This window comes from Colossoma macropomum, unplaced genomic scaffold, assembly GCF_904425465.1.
Source record: "Colossoma macropomum unplaced genomic scaffold, Colossoma_macropomum, whole genome shotgun sequence".
In the NCBI taxonomy this organism is placed as follows: domain Eukaryota; kingdom Metazoa; phylum Chordata; class Actinopteri; order Characiformes; family Serrasalmidae; genus Colossoma; species Colossoma macropomum.
In genome coordinates this window covers 47,816,055-47,839,114 of record NW_023494787.1, presented here as the reverse complement: position 1 = coordinate 47,839,114, position 23,060 = coordinate 47,816,055, and the positions used below count along the sequence as shown (strand labels likewise).

General features: G+C 38.4%; 1 protein-coding gene across 29 annotated transcripts in view; it reads left to right on the top strand.

The window, feature by feature from the left end:
• Positions 1–23,060, top strand: part of pleca (plectin a) — a 215,074-nt gene that overhangs the window by 157,593 nt on the left and 34,421 nt on the right. For all 29 annotated transcript variants that reach the window (XM_036567633.1, XM_036567629.1, XM_036567624.1 and 26 more), the window contains 11 exons: positions 441–518; positions 2,411–2,503; positions 7,299–7,465; positions 11,508–11,623; positions 12,625–12,731; positions 13,534–13,653; positions 15,552–15,647; positions 16,589–16,716; positions 18,892–18,985; positions 19,145–19,299; positions 21,513–21,849. In XM_036567633.1, coding sequence (XP_036423526.1) covers positions 441–518; positions 2,411–2,503; positions 7,299–7,465; positions 11,508–11,623; positions 12,625–12,731; positions 13,534–13,653; positions 15,552–15,647; positions 16,589–16,716; positions 18,892–18,985; positions 19,145–19,299; positions 21,513–21,849 — 1,491 coding nt within the window. The remainder of the gene's footprint in view (positions 1–440; positions 519–2,410; positions 2,504–7,298; positions 7,466–11,507; positions 11,624–12,624; positions 12,732–13,533; positions 13,654–15,551; positions 15,648–16,588; positions 16,717–18,891; positions 18,986–19,144; positions 19,300–21,512; positions 21,850–23,060) is intronic.

Here is a 23,060-nt window from a genome sequence, read left to right as displayed (position 1 = left end):
CATGGCTATAACGTATAGTGCATTTTTATAAATATGTATAGCTATGTTTATAATGCCTTATGCATGCATTATAACATGTTATGAATGTGTTTATAGATGCTTACAAAGGTGACATTCATAGAAAGTGTTACCCTTATTTTTTCTTTTGGTGTAGTTTATTACTGTCACATTCAAATAGGTACGTTTAAACAAGCGTACCCATTTGTAGAGGTCAGGTAATATTTTCGTGTTTGAAATATGAGTTTTTCTGTGTTTAAATGTTCTTTCTTTTGTTTCTGAAACTTTGTTTCGAACATTTCAGGTGGCGTGTGAAACAGTCTGCCCAATTTAAACATAATAACAGGATGTAGCATTAGCTGACTCAAACTATTCACTGTTACTCTCACTCAGTGATCTCTCTCTTCCTCTAATCTCTCTTTGTATTGTTTTTTGTCCTCTAGCCCAGAGAGAAGGGCCGCATGCGCTTCCACAAACTGCAGAATGTTCAGATTGCCCTGGACTTCCTCAAACGTAGACAGGTACGGTCGTCACAACACCAGTGCAGTTTCCATTTTTCTCCTAAATTTAAAGGTTTACAGATTTACAACAGCAGCTGTTCTTTACATTAGCTGACAATTTAATGGTGAATGGACCAGTAGAAATGCTCCAAATTAGAACAACTTGGATAATTGTTGTTAAAAGTTAAAACCATTTTTGCTTTCTCCTGTAAGACTACAATTTTACATCTTTATATTTCACTGTTGTCGGAACAAAACCTCATATCTTCAAAATGGTAACTTTACAGGAGAAGGAAAAAACATACCTTACTTTTAATGTAAGTCAATGGAACCAGAATTTTTTCCAAGTAATTTTGAGCTTTTTATTTTGATCCATTCATCATGAAATTTACCCACAATGTAAATGGCAGCAGACACTTTCAAATTAGGTCAAAAACTGAAAAACAACAAAAATGGAGATACAAGGTTTTGTACCGACAGCAGCAAAATCTTTTTTGATAACACTTCAGTATAGGGGGACATTATAATACCCCTAGAATAGCACATATTCAGCCTTAGCAAACCAGTAGTTGGTAATTAACTTTCACTTGATAATTAGCCATCAGTACCTTCCAAAAGTTAAAATGCACAGTTGAACTAAGAAAGACTGATTTGGCTAATATCATTTATTCATTTATTATTGTTATTATTATTATTATTATTATCATTTATTTTTTTCTTGGTTATGGTTCAGTTTCAATAAAGCTTAATAAGAGCGTTACAAGAGCTCTGGAAAATGCCTATTTCAGTCTGAGTGACTGTCTGATATCAAAGTTGTGTCACAGATTTCAATTTTAAGGACCTTGAAATAATGGTTAATATTGGACAGCAGATTTGGAAGAAATATGCTTTACTGACTTACATGATTGTCAGTCATCAACTGTCACACTGAGAAACTCAAAATCTGATAGGCCCAATATCACCGTTGGCCAAATTGTCCTCGCTTTTTTAAATGAAAGGAGTATATAAACTTGTAAAAGTTTCAAAAAGTAATGTTCACCCAGTCCATACACTCCATATATGTAAGCTACGCTGCAAAAACAGCCCATTTTGAAAATTCATCCTAGTTACTGCTGAATAATGTAGTAATGGGCAGCCAGTTAATTAGGACCATCTGACTTGAGAAGTTCCCAGCTATTGGCTTGATAATGGTATAATAACATACACCTAAAATGATCAACTAAAAAAAAAAATTGCTGCTTAATAATGTAATAATAAGCAGCCAGTTAATTAAAAAGCACTGGCTTGTTAAGGCTTAATAAGTGCATACTGTATAAGTGTTTTTTTAAAACAACAGTGCAGTGCTTCTTGGATTGATTGTATGGTTTTAGGAAAAAAAAATGGTGTAGAACATTTTGTTGCTGTCCAAAAAAACAAACAAGTATCTACAAAATGGCAGTTTTACAGGAGAAGGCAAAAATATTCTTCACTTTCAATATAAGTTAATGTAAAGAGATTTTATTCCAGGCAGTTTTTGAGCATTTCTGATGACCCAATACTCATGAATTTTCAATTTTCATATAATATAAAGGACAGCTGCCGTCCTTAAATGTTTTAGAAAAATAAAAATCAAAAAATGGACACTTTTTTTTTTTAACAGCATTGATTTACATGATAAGAATATTCTTTAAAAAAGATTCTTCTAGCTCGCACATCTCGTTTACACAAAGGTGTTCTTTCAGGAAGTGTTTCTTTCTAGGAAATTGAAACGTTCTTTAGGAAAACAGTAGCAGTTCTTCTGTGTTTTCACTCCAAGGAACCTTTTTTAGCACCTTTATTTTTAAGAGTGTAGATCATTGAGCTTTCTTTGATGGCTTAGGTCAGTTCTTCATAAATTTTGCTCCTTATAAAAACTGGTCCATCCCTTGTGGCAGGTCAAACTGGTCAACATCAGAAATGATGACATCGCAGATGGAAACCCCAAGCTGACCCTTGGGCTGATATGGACAATCATCCTTCACTTCCAGGTATATTTAATCAACAACATAAACATAAACATTACTCACAGCAATTTCATGCCACCCTACATAGACCTGGGTAATGTAATTATAATAAGCATGATAGTTTCATGTTAAAAAAAATATTGCCCACTCAGCCCCCTGCAAGCAAACACACAGTCCACTGCAGCTCAGATGTACTTTCTGTCTTATCTTTCGCTTATGTGCTTTTTTAGCATTAACTGAATTAATGCAAATCACATATTAAATAATATAATATTAAGAAATGCAACATCTTTTGGTATTAAACTGTTTTAGTTCTTGCTGTGAAAGTTTGGAAGCAAACGTGTTTAAGTTTCTTCTCTTTAAATGACACAAAACTGCAGATTGCTGAAGCTGCACGAGTGAATGGCTTAGTTTCAAAGCCACGCCCACGTGCTTCACGGGTGTTTTCCGTCTTTATGGAAAATAGAGATGCTCTGGAATTCAGGCATAGATGTCTGAGGGAAACCTTGAGATACATTTTCATAATGAAATTAAATTTTCAGCTTATTAATGCCGCATAGTGATCTATTGCTTAAAGTCAAGTCAATGAAAGTGAATACAACATCAGATGTAAACATTATTTTACATTATTTATCATACTTTTTTCTCTAATTCCTTATCAATTTTCCCAAAAACGGTGATTATTGCCTTTGAAGCATTGTAATCTTACATTGGTAGCTTACTTAATCATTGGCAGTATCTGCTAACATCGCCCAGGCCTACTGCACATGCTTTGATTGATTGTAATGCATCCTTTCAGTCTATTCCACATTGCTACGTGGCTACTTCTTGACACTAGCATGATGCTTAATGAGTAGTGAGGCTTTCTCATGTCCAGACATCCACACAGACTTTCTCACAGATGATTCTGCAGAGTATAAACAATATTAAATTACCCGATTGGTCTCAAGGCTGCACCAGTCTGTGCAGACAACCCACGTTTGAGTTCACAAATTGTTTACTGCCTCATTCACTCATGGACCCACATCAGGATCCAGTTTAAGCAGCGCAGCATCTGATTCTCATTTAATCAGACCCATTTCAGACTAAACAGCGAATAAAGGCCTCCTTTCTGGTGTAATGAATAGTGGCGGGTCGGTCGTGCCAGAAAAGTTTACTTTCTTTGGATCTCTGCAGAACTTGCTCTTATTCTTTTGAATATAGTTAGTTATTGAGTCGGTTTCTTTAAGGATGGAAAAAGAGCGCAGAAATGGATTTCTTTGAAGTTAAAACAGGCCTGTCGGGGATTACGGTCTGGGACTGTGTCCATCCGCCTCAGTGACTCACTCTTTCCCACAAGGAAGAGGGAGAGGGCACACTGGCATGACTGGTTGATGACTCATGAGACTGCTCTTTTTTTTTGTCGGTTTCCAGTATTTCTTTATTTCTTTAATGATCGTCAAGGGGGCTCCAGAGCTATTTTCCGTTCTTTAGCATACTGCTCTTTTGTGCGCATTTTATACAGCGGCCCTTTTTGTTTTGGCCGCAAGTCAAATGGCATGGCTACTGTGCAGCTATTGAACTGACCGATTAGTTACGGGACCGTGCTGCAAACGCTGCAAAATGAATTTCGTCTGCACAGATAAAAGCTGTATGTATTTGACTGTTTGCAGAGGCTTAGGTGATTTATGAATCGCGTCTGATGCTATTATTCGTACTGTGCTATTAATCCGACAGACAACTGAACGTATCTGCTCTGCAGGCCGACAGCTTTGTAAAACAGAATCAATTGGAATAGACAATTGGAGTGTTTAACACAGAACAGATGGGCTTGTAAATAAAACTGTGTGTGTTTTTTAATAAAAGCATTTTAACAAGATTAATCATTTTTATACAAACAGGCTGCACATCTGTGCTACACATGCAAATGTACCATTTATGAACAGCTCAGCCAATAGGTTGGCTAATTGTAATTCACTAAACAGGGGCTACTTATAATAATCGCTAAAATTGTGGTAAAATGATGCAAAACGCAATTAATTCAGTAAAAATCGATGCTGCTTTCCGGCATAAATGCATTACATATATTCATTAAGACAAATGTGGCTCGTGACAAGAGACTTGCAGATGTAGAAGAGCTGCTATCAGCACAATACAGCAGTTCAGTTTGATGGATCTGTGCATAAAATCTAACTGAACTGTTTTAAATTTCTATGGGAGGAAACAGTGTTTAGTTGTAATTGCGTGTTAAACTCACCCCGCAGTGTGGAGGCTGTTAGCCTGGCTCGCTCTCACTGTGAGCTGTTTATCTGCTTCTAAATGATGCTATATTACAACCACCAATGGGGAAATTAACACATTCATGTCCATCAACTTAATATAATATGGTGACGACATGATCTGATTGGTCTAAAGTGATTACATTTTGTACAGTCATACCCTATGCAGTTATTACTACAGTTAAAAAATAGCCATTTTAACTAAACTGACATGTTGGACGGACCTGACAATTTTTTAATTTATTGTTTAAATATAATTTTCATACTTTTAGTCACAGTTAAATTGGATTAAACAATTAAATTACTTTCTGAATCTAAGTCAGTAGTCCCATGTGATCAAAAACTGAATTTAATATAATAAGTGAGTAAAAACTCGCTTGTTAGCCATGTGGCTTGATCAGTTTGAAACATTTCTACAAATTTGTTCTCAAACAAGCTGAGAGAACAAATACGGCAAAAGAAATGTCACAGATTTCATGTATGGACATTAATGGGTTAAAATAATACAGGATTGAAATCTTATTTACAGTGCTTGGTAATTATAAAATTAAAATTACAATAATATTACAAAAATCAGACAAAATCAGGATGAATCTGGTGAAGCATCTGTCTGATTGCTCTCAAAATCCTCAGGTAACGTTGCTATGGGAATAGAAGAAGGTGACTGAAAGCATGTTCTATTTGACCCTGTTTGACTGTATAAAAAGTCCCTGTTGTACCATTGTATCCTTGGTTAGACTGTGCCTCGCTCTCACCTAGGTGATTATCAGTGAGTTGAGCTCCTGGTGGTTCTCCCGCTGCTGTCAGAACAAAACCTCGTATCTCCATTTTGACTGTTTTTGGCATAATTTGAAAATGGCTGTTGCTCTTTACACTGTGTGCAAATTTAATGATGACTGATCCAAAATTAGTGGCCCAAAATGACTTGGAAAAAAGTCTGGTTCCATTGACTTACATTAAAAGTAAAGTAGGTTTTTTCCTTCTCCTGTAAAGTTACCATTTTGGAGATACAAGGTTTTGTTCTGACAACAGTGATATGTAAATAACCTGTTTCCTAAATTGGCTGGTATTTATTGTGCCTTTAAAAAAAAAAAAAAAGCACTGAAACACTCTTTCTAATCTTAGTGTGAATGGGCGGGGCTAAGATGCTGTAAGTTGAAATGCATTGGTTTTCGTGACACCACAACAATTAATTAAAAGCACAGCTTAGTTTCCATATATGGACTGTGCAAATGGGGAGGGAATGGTAGAGTTTGAAACTTTGAGTGTTTACATACTACATCAATCTCTTATTTAAAATAAAAAGCAAAGAAAATTCAGTTTTTTATTATATAACTTAACCGTAAAATATGGAACTTGAAACTTCACTGCTTGCTTCCATACTTCAGGCCTGTGGTGCAGCTGGCGTGTGTTCTCTGTTGAAAAAACAAAGGCAGCTTTCCTCTGTGGCCACTGATTTGAGCCGCAGTTCTCCTCCTGCAGTGGAAGGAAGCTAGAACGGCTTTGCGGGCTCTCGTAAAGCTGAAGCGAGAGGGTGGAGGATGTTTCCATGCCGTCTGAGTCACTGCGTGCACACACAGCAGCACGTCTGACCACTAAACCCAGCCAACTTCCCCACCACCACACAGTGGTGCATTTATAACAGAACCGAAGCACGGTGCCCGTTTTAGCCTGGGAGAAGTGATTAGGCTAAAGGAGAAACCCTGATGATGAGTCACTGCAGAGAACCGCGTACATTCACTTTACACAACCGGACACAATCGAAAGCCCTGATCATAAGACTTTTTTGTGAGAATCGTATGATCGTCACCAGCTGCCATGTTTACCCACCACAGTATCCTAGCAACAACATCTAGGGTGTTATTATGGGATTTTCTTTTCATTCCAAGAAAAGCAATGAAATTTCATGTAATGTAAATTGGGCAGTTCAGAAAATGATGCTGTACAGATCCACTTACAGCTTTTTTCTTCCACATGTATGTAAAGATGGAATTCCGTTGATTTTTCCAAATTTCTGCATAATTTAGTCTTTGAGATGTAAAAAAGTCATTCAGAGTGGTTTGATGTGAAATGGCTCATTGCGGATAAATGTAACGGCTTAGCTTTCTTGACAGTGGTGGTGATAGGAACCAGGGGTCACGTCGTCCAATGCAAAAGTTGTTGTTTTTAAACAAAATCTTTTCTCAAAAATATCTCAAAACAGTGTTTCAGGCATAAGGCAGCATATTCATAATCTTTTTATGCAATAACTTTCTGTGAGGGAGCTTTTAAAGGCATTAAACTAAGATGTCGGGTTCCTATCACCACCACTGAACAATTCTGACTCAACAATTTTCTCTAGAATGAGCATTTCACCAAATTTCACCACTCTGAATGACTTTTTAACACCTTAATAATTTAATTATGCAGACATTTTTAAAAATCATTTGAATTCTCCAGACTTCAGTGTTGAATGACTGTAATGTTGCAATATATTGTACTAAAAAACGTATTGCTTGCTCAAACTCCTTGCTGTACTACAAACCCCATAATTCCTCTCTGCATTCTTTTTTTACCTCCAGATCTCAGACATCCAAGTGAGTGGTCAGTCAGATGACATGACGGCCAAGGAGAAGCTGCTGCTGTGGTCTCAGCGCATGGTGGAGGGCTTCCACGGTATGCGCTGTGATAACTTCACCACCAGCTGGAGAGACGGCAAGCTCTTCAATGCCGTCATCCACAAACACAGGTGAGAAAGAGCCTGCTGATAGTGCTGATCACAGCTCAGACTCTCTAAAACATTTATTTTAGATTACCTGAAAGTGTGCCAGAGGTTTCATACGCTGAGTTTATTCCTTACACCTTCCTTATACCCTCATTCGTTGACCATTTTATCAGAAACACCTACCATATAGGTGCAATTTGTAGGTTTACTAGTACAGACTGTAGCTCCTCTGTTACTGTACAATGAACTGCAAAATAGTGATTGACATGCCTTCCAGCCAATCACAGCCCATTAACTCTCCTTCATCTGTCAAGTGAAGAAAATCAGACGAACTCCTCATAACAAAGCAGCAGTGAGAACATCAATAGCAGTAAATCAGTCTGAGTGATTGGGCTAAAAAATGGTGGAAAGGTGTTACAGAGCAATATGTTGCTATCTTGATCATCTGTAGGGTGGAGCTGTCATTATTTTACTCCTAAAGCTTGAAAAGTTTTGCCTTAAACTCTGTGGACTCTCACAGCTCAGTGTCAAAACTATGAAGTCTAAGCTCTAAGGTAAGCTGGACTGGGTTTGGGTTGCTGTATTCGCTAATAGTCATGATAAATAACACTACAGAACAGTGTGAAGATGAGTTTTCTTAGCTCTGGTCCAGTGTCCAGCTTTCACATTAGCTCATCTGAAGGGGCAGCCTCCATCACTCAGTCTTCCTCCTTATTAGACGTGAAAATCTGTAGCTTTAATGTCAAGTGACTAAAAGATTCCCAGGTTTAATTCACATAAACTTGGTTTCTGGAATTATTCCTTTCTGTTCGAAATCAGCTTTAGTCCTCAGATATGAATGTCAACACTGAGCATCTTGTAAAGCCAGTTTAAGTTTAGGTGAACTTGGGCTTGCAGACATATGATCACAAACACATTGGGATTGTTCCACTGTTCTACCCAGTAAGGCAGAATGTGGGATAATTACACCAACAAGAGACACTCAGAGCGTCTCTGTTCCTTGTGTGGTCTCACAGTTCATGTCCAAATTCGTCCTATTTGCACTTTTGCACAAGATATATCACGTTGCGGCCGTGCATGAAACAGTATATGGCTGACCTGACCTGTATTAGCTTTTCTGTTGTTGTTTAACGAAGTTCACCTTAAGGCCGTAGTGAAACATGAAAAGTATGGCAAGGGCGGGATCAAAGATAAATTGGGAAATTTGAGTCGTGAATGGAGGGCGTAGTGTTGAGAGAACGCCAAGCATCCCCAGAGGCTGTGCTTTTAACTTTCTGCATGTGCCTGCACAGCACAGGTATGCTTTGGCTGTCTTTGGAGCTTAATAAGCAGCCAGAAATCAAGAGGAACGACAACCAGCATTAGACTTTTCCTCGTTCTCTCGCTTGTAATTCCTAAAAGTAGAGATGGCGCATTTATTTCTACGTTTGCAGCTGCCGTTTGCTGTCAACATGGAATATCACCAGAAAATTTGGATGTGCCTGTGGAATTAGCCCAGATAGACTGAGAGATTTTTCTTTCTCCACCTTCTGTACCATGGAAAGTTAAGCTGATCAAGAAAACCTTTGGAAACATCTCACAGGATATCCATCCAGAAGTGTGCTTGTATGGAGTTCTATGATTGAGTGCACAGTGCTTGGTTTTCTCCTTCCACGCGCTACACTACCAGCCCGATGTTCAGCCTGAAGAAGAAGTTTCGGACAGGGAAACGGCGCAGTAGCTCTTCAAGCAGCGCTCATGGCTCAGTCAGTGACCTGGACGAGCGGGTGGTCATGCTATGCGAGGATGTGCCCTCTCGGGGATCCTTTGACTCCAGCCCGGAGTCCCTGAGTCCAGGAGGACGCTCCAGCTGTGGATCGCAGAGTGGCGATTTCGAGCTGAGCAAAGAATGGCGGCTCTGCCCCCTGAGCAGCGACACGCTGTCCTACAGAAAAGCCTATTGTACCGAGGTGGTGCCTCCTGGCACGCAGGCTTACTACTGCTACACCCAAAGAGGCAGTCAAGTGTACGAGTGCCTTAAGTTGCTTTGTAGAGATCGAGGTGGTCGTAATATGTAATTACATGCCAAGGCAGCGATTCGTCACAGTGTTGCATCTGGTGTGTTGTATCATACTAGCACTGCTGAATCTTAGCATGCTAACAACACAAATTATGGTCTCTTTTCTGCTTGGCTGTTTTTCTGAAATGCTTAAATTCTATAGTTATTTTGGTTTATGCAGTATTTGGCATTAACTCTGTTTGGTTTGTTGGTTGTCTCTTTCCTGCTACAGTTTTAAGTTCCAGTATACTAGAATTTTACCATGCTAGCACTACAAAATATAGTCCGGTATTGTTCTTCTACATCACCACTGTTCTAAAATGCTTAAAGTCACATTCACTGAAGCAGCTGGAGTATTTTGAATGTCCATTTTATACTATAGCTTAAATGTCTAGCATAGTATGCTATTAATCTCCTAGCATACTAAGCCTGCTAGAATATTATCTTGCCAACATTGCACACTATAGTCTCTTGTTTGCATTGAAATATTTGAATTTATCATATTCTCTGAAGTAGTTAGTGTAGATATAGTAGGAGGCATATACTATAGTTTGCATATGTTGTGTTTGTCAAGCTGGATGTATGTTTAATGCTGTAGTTTTAAATTCTATCATGCTAGCATAGTTAATTCTTGTATACTAGAATGTTAGTATAATAGCATTAACAAAATATAGTCTTTCATTGTGCCATTTTTCTGAAATGCGTCAATTTTTCATATTCACTAAATTGATTCTGTATATATTTTCTGCCATTGCTTAGAAGTCTAATATGCTAATTTTTGTAGCATAGTACAGTAGTATTCTCCTAGCATGCTAGAAGTGCTAACTGGAGCTGGTTATGGTTCAGAATCTTTAGATACCGATCGAAATACCTGGTCTTTGATGCTGATATGTGAATGATACTTTTTCACCATGTTCTTTCAAATTATAAAACAAAAGTGGGCATAGCTTAAACCAAAAACGAGTGTCCGGTACTGTAAGTGGCCTTGTTTACACACCACAACAGACTGGTGTTGTTCTTCTCTGCATCACATTTGCTCTGAAATTGCTCTTAAATTCTGTTTTTTCCTTAAAGCCATTTATATGTAAGTGTGCTTAGTGTTTTAGCCACTTTTGTGCTATAGCTTAAAAGTCAATTGTGCTAGTTATCTAGCATTGTGTGCTAAAATCCTCTTAGCATGCTAGAATTTTAGTGTGCTGACTGAACTTGGTATCGCTATGAATTTTTGTTGATATTGATATCAATACTTTGACTTGACTTTGATGCTTTTTTCAAGATATTCTTTTTAATTATAATCCAAAAGTGGGTGTGCATTAAACCAGAAACGAGTATTGGAAGTGGGTGTATTTGCTGACTGCAGTAGATTACAGACTAATCAAGAAGCAATAACATTAATAATATGCACATGTAATGTAATTTAGGAGTCTAGATTTTGGAACAAGCATACTTGTTGGCTCATGGATGCTGATCAGACTGATTACGTGGATATTGAAATTTGATATTGAATGACAGAATTTTTTATATTCGGTACTGTTGAGTTTTGATACCCAGCTCTAATGCGAACATTACAAACTGTGGTCTTGCATTGCTCTTTTCAGCATTACCATCGTTTTGAAATGCTTAAATTCTTCTTGGAGCTTGTAGGTGCATGCAGTGTTGTCTGTAATTATCTTCTTGGCAGTGTGTAGCCCAGATGCAGAGAGCTGTTGACTGAATGTTATTTAGTATACATACAATAGCATGCAAATAGTTCTGAGTACATTCTAAGGCAAATCCTCTCTAGGTGTGTTTGATGCTCAAAACAACTGTCTCATGGAGAAGTTATCTGGAAATACCGAACTGATGGTAACGATCGGAAACAGCTCATAACTTTTCACAGTGGTGTTTATCTGTTATGTAAAGTATTCACCCCCCTGTTAACATACCAAGCAAGAACCAGCCTGGATCATATTCCTTAGTAGCTGCAGCCTTCAGATCAGTAACTCCCGCTGAAGCATGTTCTGACTTGGTTCTCTGTCTGTCCTTCAGGCCTAATTTGATTGACATGAGTAAGGTGTACAGACAGACGAACCTGGAGAATCTGGAGCAGGCCTTCAGCGTGGCCGAGAGAGAGCTGGGTGTCACCCGCCTGCTCGATCCAGAAGGTAAAAAAGATCGCTCCCTGGGGCTGTCACCATTTATACTGTTCTTTTTTTGGCTTAAAGTTACTGACTGTTGGTATTCGAGATGCAGAGTGTTATGTTGGGGACCATTATTATCAAAAATGATCAGGGTTGGATGGATTTTACATTTCAGTTTAGATCTCACAGATATTTTAAACTGATATTTCAGTATTCATTTAACTGTATTTGTCACCCTGTAGAAGTTTTATAATTCTCCATGATGCTAATGCAGGTGGATGTCCTATGTCTTATAAATGTTTATGCATTGGTATCAGCATCAACAGATGTGTGTATGAAAAATAACGAGGATCTGCATTGACCCACAGTTCCCATATTGGCGCATGCCGAGTATATATAAACAAATTAAACTAGATTCTTAAAAGGCAATAATAACAATAGAGGAGTCTTTTCTTTTATCTCAGCCATTTGTAACATTATGCAGTGCACATGAAACAGAATAAAGGTAAAAAAATATTATTAACAAATCGCTGCTGTCGGAAGAAAACCTCGTATCTCCATTTTTTGTTGTTTTTTTTAAGTTTTTGACATAATTTGAAAATACCTGTTGCTCTTTACATTGTATGTAAATTTCATGATGAATGGACTAAAAGAAACGGCCCAAAATGACTTGGAAGAAAATCTGGTTCCACTGACTTACATTAAAAGTAAAGTAGGTTTTTTCCTTTTCCTGTAAAGTCGCCATTTTGGAGATACGAGGTTTTCCTCTTACAACCGTGAAATGTAGCTGATAAGCCAGGACAAGTTTGGCTTACACATATGTATGGCTTTTATATATATATATATATATATATATATATATATATATATATATATATATATATATATATATATATGTGTGTGTGTGTGTGTGTGTGTATATATATATATATACCAAATATGTGGTATAATCACCATTTGCTGTTACTTTGCGCTGTAGCCTGTCATTAATCCACTGTCGGGTTTTGTTTATCTTCTCTGGGCAGATGTGGATGTGCCCCACCCTGATGAGAAGTCTATCATTACATACGTTTCCTCCCTGTATGATGTCATGCCAAGAGTTCCGGATGTTCAGGATGGAGTCCAGGCCAATGTGAGTCTCCCTTTATTACAGAAAAGAGAGCAAATTAAGCATAATTGCTTAAAGGGCCCATTCCTTAGAAAATCAATAGTCCCTCCCTTAAAGTTTCAAAATGTACCCCTCATTCTCCATCGCATACAGTTCATACATAGACACAGCACAGCAAAACCAGCCGGTTTTGAATTCAGTGTTTTTGTGATGTCATGAGAACCAGCAACTCATTTACATATCTCTGCATATTTGGCCAGCAGTGGTTAGTTTCGCCCATTCAAATTGAAGTTATAAGTGTTTCCGCCCTGACTGCTCTCTCGGTAAGGCACAGTAGAGGACAGCCCAGCCGGTCAGAACTGATGTCAAAGTAATAAGAACAGCCTGTGTAATTCTAAGGCAGGGTGCACAACTCCAGGCCTGGAGGGCACAGTTTGATAATTTACCTGCTCAAGCACAACTAATTACAATCATCTCTTAATTGCAAGGTTTTGTGTTTGAGCAGAGGAACCACCAAACTGATGGATATTGGCCCTCCAGGACCAGAGCACCCCTGTTCTAAGGCATAAAGAGACATTGGAAAATTATTGGAATTATGGCCATTTTTGGTCCTTAATATCACACAAATATCATAAGTAGAACTCAGAGAAAAAGAATAAAATACAAGAAAATTGCAGAATATGGGCCCTTTAGATGATTTCGTAATCATTTTACAAATTATTTATAACGGTTTTAAAGAGCAGGTCCAGCCAGTTAAAATTCAGGAAACGATTCTAAGGTGTAATGTGAACTGAGTGGATGAGCAGCTCTTTGTGTTGTTCAACAGGAGCTGGAGCTTCGCTGGCAGGAGTACTACGAGCTGGTCACCATGCTGCTGCAGTGGATCAGACACCATGTCATTGTGTTTGAGGAGAGGAAGTTCCCCACCAGCTATGAGGAGATCGAGGTTAGTCTCTTAGGCTGGCTTTACATGAAACTTTCATACAACGTAGTCGCTTGAAACTCTCATGGAACTAAATTGCACTTGAGTTGCATAATTTAAAGCTTTCTGCAACTCACTTGAAACTCACTTGAAGTTACAACCGACTCATCTTTGTGAAAGTTTCATGTTTCCTGAGCCATGACAACAAACATGAGTTTCTCGAAGCTGATGTTTCTGTAAACAGCTGTTGTTACTAGCCAGTGAATGCTACCATTTATTCTTCTTCAGAGTCACCTTTTCTTTTCTTGACGTTGACACCGAGCTCTGATTTCTTTAAGATCCAAAAGAGGGAAAGGCTTCTGGTTGTTCAGGCCTCCCACTAGTGGGATGCTATAGCTATTCCTTCAAAAGTCAGCCATCCCAGTGTCAGTCTTCTCTATCCCACTTCTGACACCAGTGTGGCTTTGGCATAGAATAAGACACGGGAACCTTTAGCACTTTAAGTGAATGCTCCTTTATTGAACAGACAGCAAGTGAGAACCGCCGCTCAGTGCTGCTGAAATGGCCAAGATAGCAGGCAGGCCACTTCTAGCCATACGCTTTCACCTGATGGTAGGCACTAGCAACGCACCAATTACCCCACAGCCCAACACACTTACACACAAAAAAACAGATGTGTGCATCTTTAAGCTAACAACACGAACTTATTTACAATATTTAAAATCTCTCCTACCAGGATAAGCACCTCTTATGAGCCTGTGTACTTGGCCTCTCTGCATGGCCATGTCTTCCCCACCTTCCAGGACTCTACATATGTATATGTAATTACATATATATTGTATAAAAGAATGTCAGTGACAGGTGGAAAATTATACAGAGATGCTGCATAATGTGAATGTAAATAACACCTGATGTATGACTTTATATAGCAAGAACGATAAAATGAATCAAAAAAATGTCTTGCATGCTTTGTTTTTGAAACGGTTCAAAAACCTAGTTGCATGTTAGTTTCACCATGTAAGCCGCTGTATGACCTGAGTGCCCATGACATGTACACTGAAAGTACATATGCTGTTTATGTACACTCTACAGACCAGAAATTAAAAAACAAGCAGTGACCCAGATAGCAAGCGTATATCGGTCCACTGGCTTAATAAGGTCTGCACCCCGCTGACTGTTTGCCACTGCTGGTCCACATTCGGATCACCCAGATTACTGTCCTGCAGACAAGCTCTAACTAGTTTTTAATCTCCTCAAACAGGTTTTAAATGCCTGGAGACTTTTATTTTAGAAAATAAACTTAGACAAACATTACAAACAACTGAGAGAAAAAAAATAATGACTAGACCTGATATAAAATGATTTTATAGAAAATGTTATTGCTGACTCTGTGCCAGATGAAAATGATTTACTAAACTAACTATACAAAGTATAACTAAAGAAAGGAAGGAAGGAAAAATCAGTAAGCGAGGGAAAAATGAGTGATGATAAGTGGAATTTTGTCTATTACTCTGCTTAATTGCCGGTGGGCCACCCGGAAAATGCTGAGCAAAACGCCAGTGGTCCACCAGCTTTGTCATTAGCAGGCCGACAGTGGTCCACTATCCTCTTGCTATCAGGGGGTTTCAGAAACATAACACCAAAAACCAACACAACACATGTTTATTGTCATTTACATGTAACACCCGATTGAGGTGATGAACTTTCAGAAACATCTAAATAGGGGGAGCCAGGTGGCTCTGATTACACCCGCAATAAATCTCTACAGGAGAATCAGCAGGACAGAAGCATTTATCAACACAGCCCAATATTTTGCAATAAACAGTCATATGAATAGCTTACTGCCAGCATCTTTCATAAAAACATAGCGCAGCCAACACCGCCCTGACTCGTGCATTTGGATTGCTTTATGTCTGTTTCAGGTTCTGTGGCGCCAGTTCCTCAAATTTAAGGAGACAGAGCTGCCAGCAAAGGAGGCTGACAAAAATCGCTCCAAACTTATTTACAAGGCTTTTGAGGTAAGTGATGTGTAGCACACTGCCAATGACACATGCATACATACATACATGATCCACTGTAGATACCTTGTAGATGCTCAGTTTGTTTTAAACTTGTAAATATATGCAAACTAAACCGAAAACAGTCTTATCTTAACTTCATTCCCAGAACTTAAATCTAACCCTAGCACTGATCCTAACACTAACACTGACACTGTCTACAATCAAATATGATTTACCAGCTGGCTTACTAACAGTTCAGGCATTTGTATGATAAAGCACTCTGAGAATAAGTCAAAGTAATTTATCTAAGGATAAATCAGAGTTTTTATGCATGGAAAAGTACAGCAATAAGGCACTTATCTTGGGTTTAATAGTTCATAACATCATCCTTGTAAATATCTAAGGTCTGAATATTTCACTGTTTTTTAAATCATTTTTTAATGTGCGACCACAGTTTAAACTAATTCAATATAACAGTCTATATTCCAATAGTACATTTTAGTAAAAAAAAAACAATTATAAATGTAAATATTTCAGTCCAACTTTATATTGTGTTTCTAATAACTGTGTACTCACACATTAACAACACACGCAACAACAATGTTACTACTATTGTTGTGTTCACTGTTGCAGATGAATGTATTAATACAGCTTATGTACTTAGTGCAACTCATTTTTTTCATTCAGTTTAAGATTGAGTGATAACTGAAATTCACATGTTTATTTACATAAACTGTACTACTGTAGTCCATCTGTAACAGTGAACGCATCAGTAGTAGTTACATTGTAATGGCAGGTATTGTTAATGTGTAGCTACACAGTTATTAGAGACACTTAATATAAAGTGGGAGCAATATTTCTTCTATTTGAATGACCAAAATTGTATACATTATAATTTAGAACAAACTAATATTCTAAGTATTCTTCTATTATCTATAATTTGTATTCTTTCTCCACAGGGTGCAGTGCAGGCTGGTCAGGTCAAGGTGCCTCCTGGCTACCACCCCATCGACGTGGAGAAGGAGTGGGGTCGCCTGCATGTGGCCATACTGGAGCGAGAGCGTCTGCTCAGAACAGAGTTTGAACGGTCAGTCTGTTGACTCCTGCTCACAGAGCGAATGAAACCAAACGAAGTCATATTGGGACACAGATTTTAGATTAACCTCAGCCTTTGACACAAAGCGAAGCTCGTTACACAGAACCACGTGGATCAAAGCAATAAACGGTAGAATGGCTGATAAAAACACTGAGAGGGAAAAACACATTCATGCATGTGAAGATTTGCACAAAAGATTGTCAGGTATGTTATCAGTTGTCAAAGCAATGCCAGTGTTTGAACGTTTGACTTCAGGAGATGGTTGACCGATTCGGTACACATAGCACTGGTTGCTGGACAGCCTTGACGATTATCTGATATGAGTCCATCTCTGTTCTTTTACAGGCTGGATTCTTCATTAATTGTAAAACTGGGAATGTGATTGTATTTTGTTTGTGTCCTTTTCTTATTTACTTAAGTCTCTTAATGTGATTTTTGTGTGAGTCTCTAAAATGGCAGAAAGGCTTTGGTTGAAAATCTGTTTTTCTGTATATTAGATACGTTGTTTAAGGTCATTTGATAAATTAGAAATGGTTTGGGCGGCACTTTTTTTTGGAAGGGCTGGCCTTTTGTCACAAGACCGTCTGTCTTCTGCTGCTGAGAAAGGAGCCAGTGTAGTGGTCAGAGACTGAGAGAGAGAATTAGCTGTTAAGCTGTGCTGTGGAGTATCTCCAAGACTTAGCCATGGCATTTCTGAACTACACTCATGGACTGGAATATCTGCTTGGCCAGAAGAGGGCGTGAGTGGTCCAGTTTATTGATTTGCTGTGGTTGTTGTATAGTTGTTGATGTGGACTTGGTTCTGGGTTTATGTTCCGTAAAACCTGCACTGTGGTACACTTTGGTGGATTAACCATACTGCAACGGTGCAGTTAATACTCAATTTCAGTATTTTAAAACGTTTTTTTATTTAAACATATTTATTGTTATCAATTATCAGCATTATATTGAAATATTGAATTGTGTTCTGACCGTTTCCCTTAGATGGATTAACTATTAACCCTCTAACCTGCAGGCTTATTGTTCAGCTATTAATCTGAAGGCTTATTATTGAGTATTATTCAGTAACCGCTTCAAAGTTTTCAGTAACTACTATAAAATGGTCAGAACATACTGTGATTTTTTTTCAGTATCTGCTTTGCTCAGCAATTACTGTAAATTATTCAGTATCTACTACAAATTATCCAGTAACTTTTATGCATTTTTCAGTTACTACTATAATTAATTACTACTACTGTGAATTAGTTATCAATTATTATGAATTACTCACTAACTACTATGAATAATTCACTCATCACTATTAATTAACCATAAACTATTATGTATTATTCATAAGCTACTATGAATTATTCATAAACTACTAGGACTTATTCATAAACTACGTGCATTATTCAGTAACGACCATACATTTTTCCGTAACTACTATGCATTATTCAGTAACTACCATGAATTACTCAGCAACCAAAATGGATCATTCAGTAATTGCTATGAAATATTCATCAACTACTATGAATTATTGAATGACTACTTTGAACTATTCAGTATATTCTATGAATTAATCAGCAGCGATTATGCACTATAGTAATTACTATGAATTATTCAGTAACTACTATGAATTATTCAGTATCTTCTATGAATTAATCAGTAGCCATTATGCACTATAGTAATTACTATGAATTATTCAGTAACTACTATGAATTATTCAGTATCTTCTATGAATTAATCAGTAGCCATTATGCACTATAGTAATTACTATGAATTATTCAGTAACTACTGTGAATTAAGTGGTTAAGGATTAGTATTTTTTTTCAAATACTATGTTCTGCCTCACTTTCTCATTTATTGAGTCACCTGGGATTTTCACCTGGGGTCTGTTTATCAGGCACCCACATTTTGTCAGTCAAGAAGACGTCCCAAGGGACAATTTCATATGCAGTTATAGTTTTGCACAAACACTACACTCAAAAAAACCTCTTAACGACAACGAAACACACAATAAAATGAGAACCAGTCAAACTAGAGAAGATAGTCTAGCATTAATGACTGGCCTGAAGGCTAAATTGGACATCCTGTGATTTGTTTAGACTTCTGGACATCTTAAATGACCTTGATGTCTGTGAATTATGAAGAGAAGTGAGTTGTGATTGCTGTTTGTGATGTGTGCAGGTTGGAGAGGCTGCAGAGGACGGTCAGTAAAGTGCAGATGGAGTCAGGCGTGTGTGAGGAGCAGCTGAACCAGGTGGAGACGCTGCTACAGACGGTGAGACACTTAAGATTATATACTCACAACAAAACAGCTCACAAAGACCCAACAGCATTGTATGATATTACGTTTTGCTAACACTTACAATGTACCACACGATTGAATCAGTAATTGATCAGTAATTATGATATTATTTGTTGTCAATGTTCCTGACAGGACGTGCGCTCGCTGGGAGCAGGAAAGCCCGTCCAGCACGCAGCAGAGATCGAGGCAGACCTGGACAAGGCCGAGAGCATGATCCGCTTCCTCTTCAACGATGTGCAGCTGCTGAAGGACGGGCGCCACCTACAGGCAGAACAGATGTACAGACGGTGAGTAGAGATTGAACAAGAGGATGAAACTTAAATGCTCTGCCTCACAGACAGCATTAATGTGCGTATTAACAACTTAAAGGGGAATTCCACCAATTTTTCAAAATTTTTACTTAATTAAATCATTGAGATGTACACAAAATTAATCATCATGGTTTGATGTGAAATATTTAATTGTTGAGGAACAACAAACTCAGGGGTCTTAATGTCTATGCAAATCAAGCTATTCCACTTACATTTACCTTTTACGTTAGGTGTTGATGATGGCAAAATAGTAGAAAGTCCAGATTTTTTTAACCCACATGTACCTCTCCAGTCAGCTTGGGTTTCAAAAATATGTTTTAGGCCAAAACAATCTCAAAATTGTCGCCAAACAGTGTCACAGCATCAGGTAATGTACTCTGTAAAAATATGCAGCTTTAAAACCTAAAAAAGTAACAAAGTTAACTTGAAATGTTCATAGAACTTCGAATAGTAAGTTAACAAATGTAAAATATAAAATATTCTTCTGTTAATTTTACAAGTTTAAAGAACTCAACATTTCAGTTTAACCCAGTTATTTAAGTTTAAAATCTGCTTTTTTTTGTATTTGTAATCATTTCATTCCTGTCACCTCCATTGTGAACAATTCTGACTCAGCAGGTTTCTCTTGACTGGAATATTCCACATCAAGTTACTCTGAATGACCAACATCTTAGAGACTGAATTATGCAGAAATTTTGAAAAATGTGAAAAATGGTGCAATTTCCCTTTAAAAACAGTACCTTTGTGCATCATTATAAGTGCTAAATAAAGTTTTTGAGTCTGTTACTTTTCAATTAGGTAAGAAAAAGTTAAATGACTAGTTCTGAACAGTCTTCCATTTATTAAGGGGTAAGTTATTGCAAACCAGCAAGAAAACATGATCGTTTATATCATGTTGAAATCTAGGTGTCACCAAACTTTTGAAGTGCATATACGTCACATGTTCACAAGTTTGTAGACCCCTGCTCATCCAAGGTTTCTTCTGAAATGAAGGCGTTTGACCCTGTTTGCTGCAGTAACAGCCTCTACTTTTCTGGGAAGGCTTTACACTAGATGTTGGAACATTTGCTGTGAGGATTTGATTGCATTTAGCCACAAGAGCATTAGTGGGGTCAGGTACTGATGTTGGATGATCAGTTCTGGATCACTCCAACTCTTCCCAAAGGTAGTGGTGAAGGTCCATCACACCAGAGAGCGCAGTTCCTCTGCTCCACAGCGCAATGCCGGGGTGTTTTGTAAGGTGCTCTAGCCCACGCTGAGCACTGGGTATGGTGACCTCATATGCGGCTGCTCCAGAAAATCCCATTCTATTGGTCAGTGCTTCTACACCCTCAGAAATAAAGGTTGTAAACTGTCACTGGGGCAGTTCCCTCTTGTCACTGGGGTGGGACCCATCTCAGTACCTTTAGTCAGGGAACATAACTGAACCATAATCTGCTGAAATGATATGTTCTAAGCTGTACTGACTCCACACACCCCGTCTCGTCTCCAGGACTTTATTTTACTGTTCTGTTTTAAAACATTATTGAATTGAATTCAGAACCGTCAGCCAACTGTGTTTTGCACACTGTGGAATTAGACCTCCACATTTAACCCATCCGTGCAGTGAAACACCCACATACATGCACACTAGTGAACACACACTAGGGGGCAGTGAGAACACTTGTCCGGAGCGGCAGGCGGCCCTATCCACAGTGCCCGGGGAGCAGTTGGAGGTTAGGTGCGTTGCTCAAGGGCACTTCAGTCATGGATCGAACCGGCAACCTTCCGGTCACGGGGCTGGTTCCCTAACCTCCAGCCCACGACTGCCCCCATAAAGCCAGTGCTCTCCCTGTCGGGGAATCAAACCCTGGTCTTCCGCGTAACAGGCGGAGATACTGTCCACTATACTCACGAGGACAAGATGAGGGCTGTAGAAATACAGATTTTTTTTTTCATAATGTTATGAAAAGATAAATAAGGTGAAAAGTGCATTTTTGTAAGTTTAAAAACTTATTTAAGGTTCACAATCGGACATTAAAATTACTGTTGTACCTTTGAAGGAACATTTACGTTGTTTGTACCTTGATTAACTAAGAATGTACCTGCACAGAACCTTTATTTCTAACAGTGTATATCACCAAAGAGTGCATTTCAAAGCTGACGTAGCCTTTGTGCTGATGGATTACTCGCTCTGTATTTCCTCTTAGGGTTTACCGTCTCCATGAGCGTTTGGTGAACCTGCGCAGTGAGTACAACCTCCGTCTGAAATCAGGAGTGACCGTGTCCCAGGTGCCCCTGACACAGATGTCCATGACGCAGACCCTGCAGCAGTCCCCGCAGCGCGTGCGGCCCGAGCTGGACGAGGTCACGCTCCGGTACATCCAGGACCTGCTGGCCTGGGTGGAGGAGAACCAGCGGCGCATCGACAGCTCGGAATGGGGCGCGGACCTGCCTGCCGTCGAGTCCCACCTTGGCAGCCACCGCGGCCTGCACCAGTCCATAGAGGACTTCAAGTCCAAGATTGACCGTGCAAGGGCTGATGAGGTAACGGCATTTGTTGATTTGGTTTCAGGGTGGTGTAGTGAGTTTACTGTAGCAAATTTATGGAACGTTTAGGATCTTCATTGTACCTGGACATCATTTAATTTGGAAGACAACATCTCTATGACCACAAAATGACTCAATTATTATTCTGTAAAAAAAAAATAAAAAATCAGTGCATCATGAAATCTCAAATTTCCCCATAACATTTTCTTTTATAATCCCTTAAGTTCTAGGTATTAACCAGGTAAGTGTGGGATACAAACTCCAAAGTACTAGGTAATACTTTAGGGTGAAAAGATGGTAAGTTTAGCTAAATTACACCAAAACACCCAACAGATTCTAAATTTTAATTGCCTATTTATGATGTACAAACTACAAAATCCTAGGTAATTATTTGGGCTAAATAATAGCAAGTAACTGGACAGTCTAAATGAGTTCCACTGTTATAGCAGATGTTGAAGCAATAAAACAAAAAAAAGAAACATTTCTTCTTCCAGGCTGGCTACATGGGATATAAAGGCAAATGACATAAGAGTCTTATATAGTATATGCTTATTAATTACCTATAAATGCAGTTATTCTAACTGTAGTTTTACTGAGTTTACTTAAGAGGTTTTCCAATTGATTACGGTAAAATTTAGTGAATATTTGTGCCACTTACCCTAAATAATGATCTGATTATTAGTGTTGCCCCAATACCATATCAGTATCAGCACACATACTGACACTGACACAGTGTATTGGTATCGGCAATAGAGAGTACCGTACCATTAAGCAATTTGCAGTAGAGCTTAACTGAAGCAAACACCATGTTGATGGTGTGGGATTAGTTCATGTTTCAGAAAAGCAGTAGTAAAAGTTCTCATAGCAAAGTCTGTAATGTCAGTAATGCAGTCCAGCAAGGATTTCAGTACATCAGTTTTAATTAAGCATTTAATGATAAACTGCGCCAAAGAACAGCAACATTTAACAGCCCTGAAATGATTCAGATGTGTTTATCCAAACCAGTAAATGCCATTCATTCACGTTTAGTATGTTTAGTTTGTGACACAGAAAATGGCTTTAACCAAAATAAAATATTCCATTTAAATAAATGAAATAATTGAATAAATATGAGGGTTTAGAGGCACCCATCAAGTAGTTAGGTTAATGTTAGTATCGTATCAGCTGATACTTGAGGATCAGGTATCAATATCAGAAGGGGAAAAGTG